The sequence below is a fragment of the Bombyx mori genome, chromosome 20 (genome assembly GCF_030269925.1).
Source record: "Bombyx mori chromosome 20, ASM3026992v2".
NCBI lineage: Eukaryota > Metazoa > Arthropoda > Insecta > Lepidoptera > Bombycidae > Bombyx > Bombyx mori.
The window spans coordinates 153765-168325 of NC_085126.1; the positions used below are offsets into that span (position 1 = coordinate 153765).

The following is a 14561-nucleotide window of genomic DNA, read 5'->3' on the forward strand; positions in this document are numbered from 1 at the left end:
ACGATCCTATACGATCGTTCTGTTTCTTGATTTTGATGTAGGGTTGACAAATACAATTTTCCTAATATTTAAATTAATAGAGTTAGTTGTAACGTTCAAGCTTCACCGGTCATCGTTCTCGTCGAACCCGTCGCCGCGTCGTTTGCGACGAAGGACGCGACGAGCTTAGGTAGGAGAAAAAAATCAAGCTTGATGAATTTAACATTACATGTATACCTACTACCTACTGCTCCTTTGTAGTTTAAAATCAAATGAGCCTATTTTGAGGTGTCTCTCTCAGTCCATTAGCACAGAAATCCTCCGTGACCTGATAGGTAAGAAGCCTGCTTTTCAAGCCTGCTGATTTTCATAGACATGACAAATTATTCGAATAAATTGATTATATTGCATAGAGACTGCCATATTCTTTAAATCGGAACGCATGTTTGCTTTGCTGCTCAAATAGGCAAGATAGTGGGAGCCATCCGTGCGTACAACTCGACCAAGCTAAGTTTCCGCCTCGCTGGAATGCGGCGCCCCGCCCGTTTCCCTGCTCACCTTCCCGCGATCGCCCTGTCCCGTCAGTACGGTTAGCATCTTTGTCGCCGACACGCGTCACACTATTACCTATCCGTTCCCCTATCCGTTTAATTTAATTTTTTTGAATTGTTCTTGTTAGGTGTTTTATTGAAGTTTTGTTATATTACTGGACTGTTTTTTTGTTATGTGTTTGTTGTTACTGAACGGTTAACGTTCATTTCAACAAAAACGAAAGGAAAGGTGATACACAGTGAAGGGAGAAACGTAATCCTGAAAGTATTGAAGTGTGTCGAAGAAGAAAAACTAATAATGACCTATCCGGTTGATAAAGTTATTCAGCGAACTTGTGCCGTAACCGGCATATATAAGAGGACGCTAATGAATATAGAAAAGAAGCCAAGCAATTATCACAGCCAGCTGCTTTACCAGCATCACGTTATTTTTATATATATATTTATATATTTTCCAGAATTTCTGTAAATTAAACGGTTGTCTGGAAGAGATCGCTTTTAGCGATAAGACCGCCTATTTTACAAATGTATCGTGATTGTTTTTTGAATGTAAATTGTGTTTTGGTGTGCAATCAAGTGTATTCTCTCTCTCTCTGTCTCACGTTCTTCGCCACGTTTAAGTACTAATGCCCAATTAAGTTCTATAAAAAATATACTTGACAGTTTTGACAAAAACAGGATATCGCTATATTCTAGTGCACCTATGTCTAATATATATTGTTAAAAACAATAAATGCAAAGGAAAATCTAACAAACATTTGTTTGAAAGTCATAGCGAATCCTTTTTTCAGACCGCACCTAAGCGGCAGTGTGACGTAATCGATGCGAGGTGCAAACTTAGCTTGGTCGAGTCGTACATGACGTCCTGCCACCAGTATATTATGTCGGCTGGCGATCGCAGTGCGCTAGTATAATGCTAAGAGAATGCTACTGCCAGGTCTCCGTTGAATCCTAAAGTCGTCTTTAGGACACGGACGGTAAGAGATAGGGTAGCGTTGTTGTATGCCGGCACACGGCTCCAATATTTGTTAAGCGTTGTTGTAATAGCATTGCTAACAATGCGTATAACATCTAAATTAGTTATGGGTATTAAAACGCACAGACATCCCTACAATGTTCCGAGAATAGTTCTGCGATATCGAGTATAGCACAATCATCTAAAATAACATTTGTTCGATGGTTTCGTTCACCTCGTCGTGCAAACATAGCTTCCCGGTGCAACGCAACCGCGCGCTACTCATATCTCAATATAAATAAATATTTCTATTACTAACTGAAGTTAATGTTATTTAGCTGAACAATTTTACCAGCAAAAAAGGAAGAGTAAAATGTTACTGAAAAATCTTAACTCGAAAGGCGTGTTGGGTTTAGTCCTTCTCTTCTACCCGGACAATGAATGATAATATGAAATAATTCTATATCATACTATTTATATCTGCCTATTTCTATTTCGAGTCAGTCATGTGTTTCAGCTTGAAGGGCGGGACGTGGCGGGGTCAGGGGAGGATATGAGTCGATATAATTACGTATGTGTTCAGTTTAAGGTTGCTCTGAAAAACTATTATAACGGGGTCATATCGCGTTTTTCCCACCGTTCATCTACATTGCCTGGAGAAGCTGCGTTCACCTACGGCCTTGGAAAGACTTCCCGTTTAGGCTGTTTCCTGAGCTCTATAATATGTTCTTCCTTTAACGTGGTTTATGGAGAGTCATCAGAGGCTTAGCTGTGCCCCTGACATTGCTAGCTTCCATGAGCGACAGTGATCACTGATCAGTCAGTGTATGCTCAATTCCTTTTAAGGAAGAAACTAAAAGAAGACTTTGACCTCACGTTTTACGGTGAGTGGGCAGTGTTCGCGTTGTGACGTCACAGAGGTGCGGTGTCCGAATGGGCCACGCACTCACTTCAAATGCTCATATTTTGGGCTCATAGACACACCTTATGTGTGAAGCAAAGGGTGTATTGTAAAGTATCACAAATTATATCTCTATTTTCGCTTTAGATACTTTCAGATATTTTTTTAGTTCTTTCATCGTTCAATGGACTAATCCGTAGTGCCTCGTGTCCGTGTGTACAAATCATCGCGAAAGCAGTAGGAGACTACGAGTAACTAATTGCATTGGCTCACCTGACAACATAAACGGACTCAGATATTTTTTCTTAATTTAGCTTTTTACTATTTCAAGTCTGAAATATAAATTCTACTACCAGCCACTAACTAGCACTTTAACAACATGATTTTTTTATTTTATTTTTTACATAAAAAAAATATTTAAAAAGATTTGTTTCGCAAACGGTACTAACTATGACGTAGTAGTAGAACGTAGATTTAAGTGTCTATTTTGATAAGAGAGAAGAGGTCGCGTTCATACGAACTGTTTATTAACATTGTTATTGACTCAATGCTCGAAGACTCCACACGTGATAGTCAACCTGTTATAAATAATAATTGTTTGCAAAGTAAATACCGTGCCGTGAAAATGTAAATAAGAAACCTATGAGACGAAGTTTCAAGGAGATGCTTAGTAAGGCTTTTCCAAGTACAGAATAAGGGAGGTCACTCCATCGTAAATAGTCTCACCACACAGTCGGGGAGAGAAGAAAGATGTGGCTCTCTTTCTGCGAACACAATGCAGCTACTGACTTTTTCTTGAGTAGTGACTTTATTATTAAAAAGGCTTTAAAAAGAAAGAGTGAGAGAAAGAGAGATAGCTCGCGGTTTCCTCGGGATACAGGGGTTACTGCCACCACACACCTTCATGCATGAGGTCAGTCTCAAACTAAATACAACTTACACAACATAACGGCTGTCCATTAATTCAAATCTGAACGCATGCTGCTTCGTGGCAGAAATAAGCAGGGTGGTGGTAGCCAGATGTTCACATTACGCCGAGCAATGAATTAATTACATAGTTTAAATTTATCCTAAAATACAATTACAATTAGCCAAAATAAATAATATGTACAACTAAATTAGTTGAAATCAAAGACTCATTTATTACAGAATTATTTAAGAAATTTCGGGGGTTATACACAATTTCTAAATAATGGGGTTATACATAATGTCTAAAAAATAAATGGGAGAATTGCACTGAAGTAGGAAACCTATATAGGTCTATGGAGAATTGCCAATATTTATGAAAAGTTTTTAAGTATCCAACAGCTGTTCGTCTAACCAGGCGCGCATGCCCGACGAGGAGGTGCGTGTTATTATTGTGGGACTTTCATTCCGCTCGCAGTCCCTCGACGTCCATCCCGACGTGATGCCCCAAAGTCCGTCATTTGCAATAACTGGCGCGCCGACGTCCGGCTGGACAAACATTGGTAAACGATATAATCATTTCAACTAGTACTATCTGAACAAAGAATAGTATATTATTAAACGGACTTGAAAATATGAGCATAATATTAAAACATCAACTAATAATGTAACAATGTATTACCGTCCAGCTTCGAAGGTACTTGCAATTTTCGAGTAAAGTCTATCGATAAATTTTATCGTCAATAAAAAATTTGCATTAAAAATCAATTTAAAAGTCGTTATTTTATATCATGATCATAAAGTTTGCCCAAAACACGTCATTCCGGATCCTCCTGATCCATTAACGGTGCTTTTAGGCACCACAAGAACCGGCCACCGTCCTCGTCGAACCCGTCTCTTGCGACGAAGGGCTCAATGAGCGAATTAACCCATACCTAGACACAGCCCACTGAGTTTCTCGCTGGATCTTCTCAGTGGGTCGCGTTTCCGATCCGGTGGTAGATTCTACGAAGCACTGCTCTTGCTAGGGCCAGTGTTAGCAACACTCCGGTTTGAGCCCCGTGAGCTCACCTACATGTCAGGGCGAAGCTGAAATAGCCTCTCAAGGCTATCAGCATAGGCAGTAAAAAAAAAGAAGTTAAATTTGATAACTTTTACATTATCACAAACAGTTAACAGTGTGGTCTCACGCTGCAAGCGCTGTGGTGTCCGCCAACCGGCTTCAGACAAAAGCTGTCTCCTCCGAGCGTTTCGTTCTGCTCCTCCATGAGTTCCTCGCAGTCCTCGCGGGGTACGGTGCTCTGCGTGGACACCCTCATGCTGCTCGGCCTTGTGCGCTCGCTCGCCGACGGAGATATCGTTCGACCTTTGATCTTGAAAATTGCGGAATTAAATTAATTGAGAATACTCTCAGTTTGCGTATGTCTTATTTGACCCAGGAAGATAACAAATATGTACGTAACTATTGACTTCTAACGGGTTTTGTGTGCGCCTCAACAACAAGATCGCCGCACAGAAACAAAATCCAACCATAAATGTACAATGTACAATAGGTATGTTGGTAGCCCAAGATTCCTATTTCAGCTACGCCCGGACGGATAGGTGAGCGCACGGGCTCAACCTAGCTAACACTAGCCGTATCAAGAGCAGTGCTTCGTAGAATCTAGCACCGGATCGGAATCGCGACCCACTGAGAAGATCCGGCAAGACACTGAGTGGGCTGTGTCTGTGGGTTAATATTATGTACGCGTGCTCTTACACATTACGTCAGTTATTGGCTTTATAAGAATATCAATAATCTTTATTAAAAAAAATACTAGATTAGCTCGCTTGGAGCCGGCGGGAAGGGAGTGTTCAGACGTCCGCGAGTATGTTGTGATGATATGTAAATTGAAGAATACTCACTATGATCCTAGGCCAATAGGTCGTTAGGAAGTTGGCATCCAAGAGTTTAGCTGTGACCTTCGATAGCCTGACCGGCCTGATGGCTGGAGAATAATTAACGGGGACTGCTATTTTCAGCATTGCCAGGTCGAAGCTTGGTTTACCAAAAATGTAAGACGGGTGAATCACCAACCCCCTTATTGGTATTAAAACACCGCCTCTTTTGCAATCACTTGAGCCTAATCTCACCTTAAATAGTTTTATTGATTCCCTCACACTGAAACATACATATTATAAAATTGCACAGGTTAAATTATTTTATTATGTTTATAGAATGGTCGTACTTATAAAACTCTCCAGCTGAACTCAGGATCCATCTTTTGTTAAGAAGAGCACCTGTAGCGTAATGTGCTCCCTTTCTTTGTATAGAGGCGGAAAAAGGATATCTGCTTAAAGTACTTTCGTCTTTAGCTCGCTTCTCGGTACTTATGTGATCCTGGTAACCGCACTGAGGTTTATTCGTAACTGGAAAAAGTTAATTAATTTTTTATTGTTTTAATATTAAAGTTGATTTGTAATCAATATAATTTTATTTTAGTATCTATAAAATTCATTAAAACATAATATGTAACATCTCTAGGTGGAAGATGTATCTTTGGTAGCAGCAATCAGCGACGTCTCCAGAACTGAACGTAATCTATACTAATATATAAATCTACAGTCGTTTTTACGGATCATCATCATCATCATCATCATCAACAGCCCACAGTCGTCCACCGCTGGACATAGGCCTCTCCCAATCTACACCACTGAGCCCGGTCTGCGGCTCTCCTCATCTACTTCTTGCCGGCCACCGTGCGGAGGTCATCGCACCATCCAGCCAGGGGGCTAGATGGTGCGATGCTTTTTACGGATGTTCCGTAATAACTACTGAACCATCCATCCGATTGACTTGAAACTTGGTATCCATGTAGAAAATACATGTTTAATAATAAATGTAATAAGTAAATGGTTGTAAATGAGCTTCTAGAAAATACATGTACTTAATGGATAGGATGAGTGTTGGACTCCCTAATACGAACTTGAGGGCGAGTACCAGTTTGAGTCAAACTGGTATCTTTATGAATAGGTACTCACTCTCAGAAGAAGTTTCAGCATTAAAGCACTGGTGCTGCTCTTGCCTAGTTCTCTTGGGTTTTTCTTTTAAGCTGAGATTAAATACTTCATTATATTCTTGGTTTTCTGAGCTATGTTCCTCTCGTGAGTCTGAATCTGAAGATGCCGTTACAATAATAAAGGTGGTCAGTATCAAGTTAAATAGTTTTCTCAATTGAGAGGGCATGCTGAACGTGAGGAGATAAGCAAGAGCATTAAATGAATACATTCATTGTTCCTATTGCAATGGTAGAAGTTAGTAAAAATAATAAAAAACTTGTTATCGTGGTAAATTCTGGCTACGCTGTATACGATAAGCTTTCATTCTTTTTGTTACAAAACACATCGACGCCATTTTGGAATTTCAATATGCGAGTTGAAAAGTTCAAATCAGTTGTTGCTTGGAACAACCGAACAACAAGAACCGTTCGTTGAAACATCAAATAAATTAACGTCGCAATGTTCAAATTAACAATTTTGTAAAGTAAATGATATTGGCCCCGAGGGTATTACTCGCCCAGGTCCGAGCCCATCCGCGGCTGTAGAGCTCTTCGTTATGATGATAAACCACTACTACTAATACAAATTTTGCAAAAGGTGGCCATTTTAATTAATTTTTGTTCATGTGCCAAACGTACAAGTATGAGTTGTTGGACAAACATAATTCACAAACTCAACAACAATTCGCCGAGCAATTGGGAAAAAGAGAAAATTGATCTGATAATAGCAGTAAAAACTTTAAAAACATAAATTACAAGAGATGGAGCATACTCTGAATAAACTATTTGTCATTTTTCCGAACTCAAGATTTCAAACCTGTATTTCAAAACGGTTATTTTTAATAAAAAAGGGAATATCATTTGGAGGTTTCAAATATGAATAGGAGAAACCGTCGATCAAATAATTAATTCATCATAAAAATGGAATAAATGTTTGTAATTCAGCAATGTTGTTGTTACATCAGCGTGTTTTGAATTGTGCCCTACTGTTGTATTAGAACAATAGAGTCAATAGTGTTTGTTAATAAAACAGTTCTAAAAGTTGAATTTTTATTCTGTTTCGCAATACCTCGCTAACACCTTCATTTTAGAAGTTAACACCTACATTTTAGAAACAAAGGAAAATCAACTTAAAAACGCTTAGTCTCAATTTTTATTCGTTTTTAAATTAATTCAATCGAACTACGCGATGCACTCGTGATTCAGTGGAAACATAAGTAAATCAGATTAGTTGCTCATAGTTTTATAACAACATGAAGTTCATATTAGATTTGTTGAGTTTATTTTTAACTTTAAATTTTAGGTCATTGGCTAATTGTGGTAAGGATTACTTTTGTTATCTTATATACACACAACGCCCGTATTTAATTTTTATGCATTCTCGTTCGAACCGGCTAGGCTTGATGAAGTGATCTATACACTCTTAGTACTGTTGGACGCTTCTGGTCTTAACGCCAGCAATGGCCAGGGCATGCGGGTCCGTGCTCTTCGAAATCAATTGTAACTAGTTGTATGCAACAAGTTATGGGGAAGCTTACTAACATTTTAAAACTAAATAATTTTTATCCATGTGTCAAATCATAGCCGTTGTATAAACAATATTTCAGCATCGACAAGTAAAACGGAGTTAGAATGCGAATTTCCTCCGAAGATGGAGGAGGACCTCAGTCACGTGAGGAGGAAGAGGCTCACCACCGAGACGGGCCTTGTGTGCCTGGAGGATTATCCGTACACTGTTTCTGTTAGGTAAATACTTATTAATTTTTCCATTATAAAATTAAGTAAAGTAATTAAATTAAAATTATATTTTTGAATTGATTTGTATTAGTATTTTATTTATTTGTGAAACAAACAGTACAATACAAATATATAAATAATATTTAAAAAAATTGCTAAAACAATAACCGAATATGTTTCCACAATCAAAATCACATATATGTAGAAAGTGAACAGAGAAGAGAAATTAAAAAATATGAAGTGTAAGGTTTATAATTAATTAATTAATTAACTTGGTCTTGGACTTTATACATCATACATAAAAACATGCAAAATAGTTATGGAAGAAATAAATATCAAAAACCAATATTTCCGTACCAGGCTAGCATGAAATCACAGCAGTATAATTTAGTGACGTTCGCAGGTTGCACGGCAAGCATTGGTGCGGGGGTGCCATCGTCAGCAAGCAATGGGTGCTGACCGCCGCGCAATGCTTTGATTAGTAAGTTTCATCAATATCACTTTACTGCGGATTATCAAGGGTGAGTTCGATGAGTAACCATTCGCTTAACGAGAAGTTACTTCAAATTACAGAATCTCTCAATTTTTTAAATTAAACTATTCAAAGAAATGCGGTTATACGATTAGCACTACCGAAAAAATGCCACTTCCGATTCGCCTGCTTGTAGTGTCGGCGACAGGACACAGCGCATAAAGGTGAAACAAAATAAAAGTTAAACAATGAATAGATGTTTAAATAAACTTGTTACAATGAATAGATGTTTAAGTAAACTTGTTTAAATAAACTTGTTAAAATACTTTATGTATCTGCGTGTCACCGCTATAATGCTCTTGCTCTGGCCCGAGTCAATGTACTCGATGTGTTTTTATACGCGAACATGCGACATACATATATACTTAAGATTAGGCACGTCCTATTTACAATTCCACGTAAACTTGTTACCATCCACTCTCTTTATAGATTTTTATAAGTTGTTTTGTAATTCAGCAAAAGTTGAGAATAATTAAAATTTGAAGTGTTACAAAAGACGAGGTGTCCGTTCGCATGGGATCAGTGTTCCGAGACTTCGGGGGTCGGATCCTGTCCGTGCTGGACGTGCGGAGACACCCGGACTACAGGGTCGACCAGTACTATCCAGAGCATAACCTCGCTATGGTTAAAGTAAGTGTTTATAATTGATCACACGCAAATAGAACTATTGTACTGACCAAGCTGTAGTCGTAATTGAGGCTTCGATTTGTTTCAAAACGGAGACATTCGCGTCGATTCACAACTGTGGACTGCAATACATAAATAGGTATATCTGCTTTCGTACCGCTTAGGTACTACATTCCATAAAATAATTAGTTTATACCGACTACTGTGCTGATAGTTCTAGTGTAGGTACTGCTGGTCGCGCGGTGGGTCTCAGTCTGGTGAATAATAATCAGAACCGAGGCCAGGTACACACCCCTGCGATTGAATGTGTAGGGATCATTCGCTGGTCGGGCCTTACTGCACGGGTAGGTTAACACGCCTATTTCTGCCGTGAAGCAGTAATGGGTTTCGGTTTGAAGAGTAGGGCTGCCGTTGTAACTATACTGAGACCTTAAAACTCATATCTCAAGGTGGGTGGCATTTACGTTGTAGATGTCTATGGGCTCCGGTAACCACTTAAAACCTGGTGAGCCATGAGCTCGTCCACCCATCTAAGCAATAAAAAGAAAAAATAAATAAATACGATAGCATATTGTTATACGTAAATTAGTCTTTTCTTTTCATTTCAACTCAAATCATAATGTTATGTCATATTTTGTTTAATTTACGTTTTATGTATATATGTACATAACAATAATTATGTTTTGTTTTTGTATGAAATTTTGCATTGGGCTTAACTCGTAAAGATACGAATGTGGCGACCCACTAAGCCAAACCGACACCTAATTGTGTTTTAACATGAATCAGTTGTGATACATTGCCGTGCTTTATTTTAAGGGGCTTATAATAAAACTCTTGAAACTGTTAATAAAATAAAATATGCTAAGCGCTAATTATGAAAACTGTTTAGGAATTCTAATAATAAAATTTTTATACAAGCAACATTTTTTTTAAACATTTAAGTCATTGAACTCCAACCTTACCGATAAATTTTAATAACGAAACTGTCAACTTCTCTTCGCTTTCATGCTGCCCTAGTACGACTAGAGTACAAAAACACTCAGAGGTGCCATTGGCTAAATAAACATTAACCGAATTTTTTACTAATTTGATTTACGTAGAATTTTAACAGCAATTGAATATGAACCCTAAATCATACGATCTAGGTTTATAGTTTACTGTAGACGACATTTGTTATTTTGAGAAATCGAAACCTCACTCTAAAGTTTCTTTATATGTATTTCTTCCCATTATTCAGACCGATTGTCTACAAGCCTCTGCGTAAATTCTGCGTTCCTGGTATTTTCAGGTGAATCTTCCGATAGCTGCTAACAGCCGCATGCAAGCCGTGCCGTTACCCGAACCTGATGCCGATCTACCGTTGAAGTTTGGTGAAACTGTTGTTACCGGTTTCGGATCGGTGGTAAGTTGCACAAAGAGCAGAGCAGCTCGTAGTCTACGTGGTGTCTTTATCGGAGCCCATAGACACCCGTCTTGGATATCAATTATTATTTAATACAGCCGTCCTCTCCCTCCAACCGGGACGAAGGACAGCATCCAGCCTTTCCGCGCTCGCGATGGACACCAAAACAAAGATAACAGGAATATTTGACAGTTAACAAAACACACAGAACTAAGAACAAAAGATACCTAATTTTATTATTAACGTTGTTTTTTCATTATCTGATATATGTTATGTAATGCAGAAATCCGGTCAAATCCGAGAAGGTGAGAACCAGGAATTGAGGCGGATGATAGTTCGCGAGACGTCCCGCGCCGAGTGCCGCCTGCTGTACGGCAACGACTACCTGCTGCAGCACGACAACATGTGTCTGCAGAGCGTCGTCACGGGAGTTGCGCTCTGTGCTGTAAGTACATCAGCTTACACTAACAGGTTAAGTTAGCGGGAGTCCCACCCGGCTTAGAAAGAAAGATGATGAATGCAAGAAAGAAACAGTATGAAACATGTAAGTGCGAGAGGCAGGAAAGAGAGAACTGGAGTGAATGTGTTAATTAGAACAAAAAGGGCCCGGTGATATCCACGATCGGGGAATGGAGGAAAAAAAAAAGTACATCAGCTTTACTAGTGTATAGATACATACTTTGTGGCGGTGTGGAATGTTTTTACTTTGTTAAGTTCTGTTTATTCAAGTTTAAACGTGGAATGATGGTGGCTTAGCAATAGTTTGACATCTGTGAAAGTGCACAAGTGGAATGAAGCCGGTGGACATTCTCGGGATAAATTTCATCATGGATTACAATTTTAAATAAACCAACATAATTTCACTCCGCTCCAGCGGTCATCGGCGTTGTCGTGGCCTAATACGTCCGGTGCATTCGTATCAAGCGATGCACCGGTGTTCGAATCCCCCAAGCAGATTCAAAATGTTTAACGAAATACGTACTTACCAAATGTTCACGATTGATTTTCGGGGTGAAGGAATAACATTGTGTAACAAAAATGAAACCCGCAAAATTATAATTTGCGCAGTTACTGGTGGTAGAATCTCTTGTGAGTCCGCACGGGTAGGTACCACCACCCCGCCTATTTCTACCATGAAACGTTTCGGTACGGTGGGGCAGCCGTTGTAACTATACTGAAACCTTAGAACTCATATCTTAAGGGGGGTGGCGGCACTTACGCTGTAGATGTCTATGGGCTCCAGTAACCACTTAACACCAGGTGGGCTGTGAGCTCATCCACCAAACTAAGCAATTATAAAAAAACCCTGACAGGGGGAGACCTAATTGCCTCGGTGACAATTTCCCTACCCAATGGGGCAGTGGGGTTTGTTGGACGATCCAAGAGTGGATTAATATATACATAGACATACTATTGGTGTTGATGACTCGTGGCATCCCCACCGGCCCACATCGACAGTCTCCCCGGTATTATTCCGTTCTTCACTAACGTTCTTCCTTGTTCGGCATTTCATTCTCTAGTCGTCCATACATCTTCTTTCTTGCATTGTGTATATTTTTTTCCGTAATTATACTATCTACTAACTATTACTTGCCGTTTAACTCAGTATGACTTATAACGAAAATAAAACACAGCTATATAAAAGGACATCACTCCGCTCTATTTTCATGTAAAGTTACTTAATAACTTAATAACTGAAAAATGGTATATACTCGACACTGGCAACAACGACATCGCAAGATCTCCGCGGAGTTACATGTTCATGTTATATCACAACGACCAGCTGTGCTACCCCGCCCTGTGAGACGGTAACGTACGACCGTCACACCAGAATGTGAAATAGAAATAATTTCTATCGTTATTCTAGACTAGCGACCCGCCCTCGCTTCGCTTCGGAAACATTAAAAGACACATGAAACCAAAAAAATAAAATATTTTTTTTTTTTAAAAAAGTAGCCTATGTTCATCAGGGACAATGTCGGCTTCTAATGGAAAAAGAATTTTTCAAATCGGTCCAGTAGTTTCGGAGCCTATTCGAAACAAACAAACAAACAAATCTTTCCTCTTTATAATATTAGTATAGAGGTATAGATGTACCATCAACTTAACTGGCAACTTATCCGTGATAAATTAAAATACTTCTAATGTTTATTTCATTATTTTTTTCATGGTTCTTACTTACAATTTGTATTTTTTGTATGTAATTTAAAAAAAACATGTTATTTTTGTTGTTGACACCAGGGCGACATAGGCGACCCGGCGGTACACTTCAACGGCATAAACCGAGCAGGGACGCTGTTCGGTATCGCGTTATTTTCCGGCACCGAGGAATGTGCAGCCAAATCCAAACCAGGAGTTTATGCCAAGGTTTATGCCAACACTAAACGGCAATTTTACTATTGTTAGAGCAATTCAGGTCTTTGTCCCGAATTTATTACATTTGTCGAGATAGATAGCGCGACTTATCTATTAATATTTATGTAATAAAATATTTATTTTTCCAAACCACCGGAAAAACAGAAACATAAAAACATAGACACATTTTCAGATTATAGCTTGCTCAACTGCACATATATGTCGGCGTTAAGCCAGGATTTACACACATAAGTTCTTTTACAATAAAAATACTATACAATTCTATAAAACTTTAACATTACTTGTTTACAACAAAAAGCCACGCCTGAGTTATTCAGTGGTTTTTACACAATTAGCCATTTTGTGTTGGTTATAGCAACTACAACTTCTTTTATACAAACAAATGTAATTACTGCGAAACAATTCACAAAACATAGCTTAATATTCAAAATACATATTTTAGTGATTTTACATGACTCACATTTAATTTAATTTACATGAATTACTTTTAAGTAATATTAACTTACATTGTTATTATCCAGCCTAATAATAGATGGCGCCAACAACATCATTGCATAACAATTGCAATACTTAATTAAATTATTAGTACTGTTAATTATAATATAAATTATTATTAATATTTATGCTTTATTCATATTTAATCATTTATACAGCTATTTGTGTTTTTAAACAATAATATAAACATTAAACATATTCTGAACATTTTCACATCAAAACAGTGTCTGCTTATTATTAAATATGGTAGAATAACAGTTTTGTTGCTAATAATAAATAAATATTAACATATATAATAAACTAAACTATATATTATGTTAATTATTGCCAACAGTGGCGTTTGCGCCCATATATACCTCGACGCTGTACTACGAAGCCACTAGAGCTGGCACGTCTTCTGCATGCAAAAACGCGCACTGCCTTCTAATGGTAGTAGAAGCAAGTTGTAGACGCAGTCCATAGTGGTTTTTGCAAACATTGGCCCCAACCGCACCCGAGAGTTGCTATATTATTGTCTCCGCTCCTTTCAATATTTTAACTTTATCAATAGGTACAAATTAGATGTGTGTCGTGTGATAAAATGGGTTGTTTTTCCAGGTATCATATAGTCGACTTTGGATTGACAAAGTGTTAGGAGAATTACTGGAACATACGGAAAGTGCTGAGAGTGAAGAAAATGTTATTCCAGTTAATAACGATGATGAATGAATTATTATAAGTTTAAAAATTATATTAAATTACGTCTAAATTAAAATATACGTCTGTTGAGAAAACTGAAAATGTCTTACTTTTTTACAACACGTAATAAAATTACCGAGTTGTAATTTTAAATAAAAAGTTTAAGTTTAAGTAAAAAAATATGGGTCTTCTCCATTTACTGTTTTTGCTGACATACATATAAATACAGCTGTTAGCATAGTTTTAATAGTTAATAGTTTTTGCATTAAAATGGGAAATATGTATTGAGGGGTGAAAGTCTATTTGGTTTAGTACGTGACATTTATCTTTGTAATTATAAGTCAATTTTATTTCGCATCAACAATTCGATGTTTTAACTGAAAT

General features: G+C 38.0%; 2 protein-coding genes across 2 annotated transcripts; one reads left to right on the forward strand and one right to left on the reverse strand.

The window, feature by feature from the left end:
• Positions 1-3504: 3504 nt before the first annotated feature.
• Positions 3505-6560, reverse strand: LOC101736362 (trypsin). Its single transcript, XM_004927329.5, has 5 exons — positions 6314-6560; positions 5521-5701; positions 5198-5453; positions 4483-4665; positions 3505-3841 (listed from the first exon to the last, which is right to left on the reverse strand). Exons 1-5 carry the CDS (start codon positions 6558-6560, stop codon positions 3680-3682), a joined length of 1029 nt encoding a protein of 342 aa, XP_004927386.2. The 3' UTR covers positions 3505-3679.
• A 1147-nt stretch (positions 6561-7707) lies between these two features.
• LOC101735694 (trypsin-7) lies at positions 7708-14279 on the forward strand. Its single transcript, XM_038018040.2, has 7 exons — positions 7708-8076; positions 8471-8548; positions 9085-9229; positions 10515-10628; positions 10912-11073; positions 12870-12995; positions 14097-14279. Exons 1-7 carry the CDS (start codon positions 7982-7984, stop codon positions 14205-14207), a joined length of 831 nt encoding a protein of 276 aa, XP_037873968.2. The 5' UTR covers positions 7708-7981; the 3' UTR covers positions 14208-14279.
• The last annotated feature ends 282 nt before the right edge of the window (positions 14280-14561 follow it).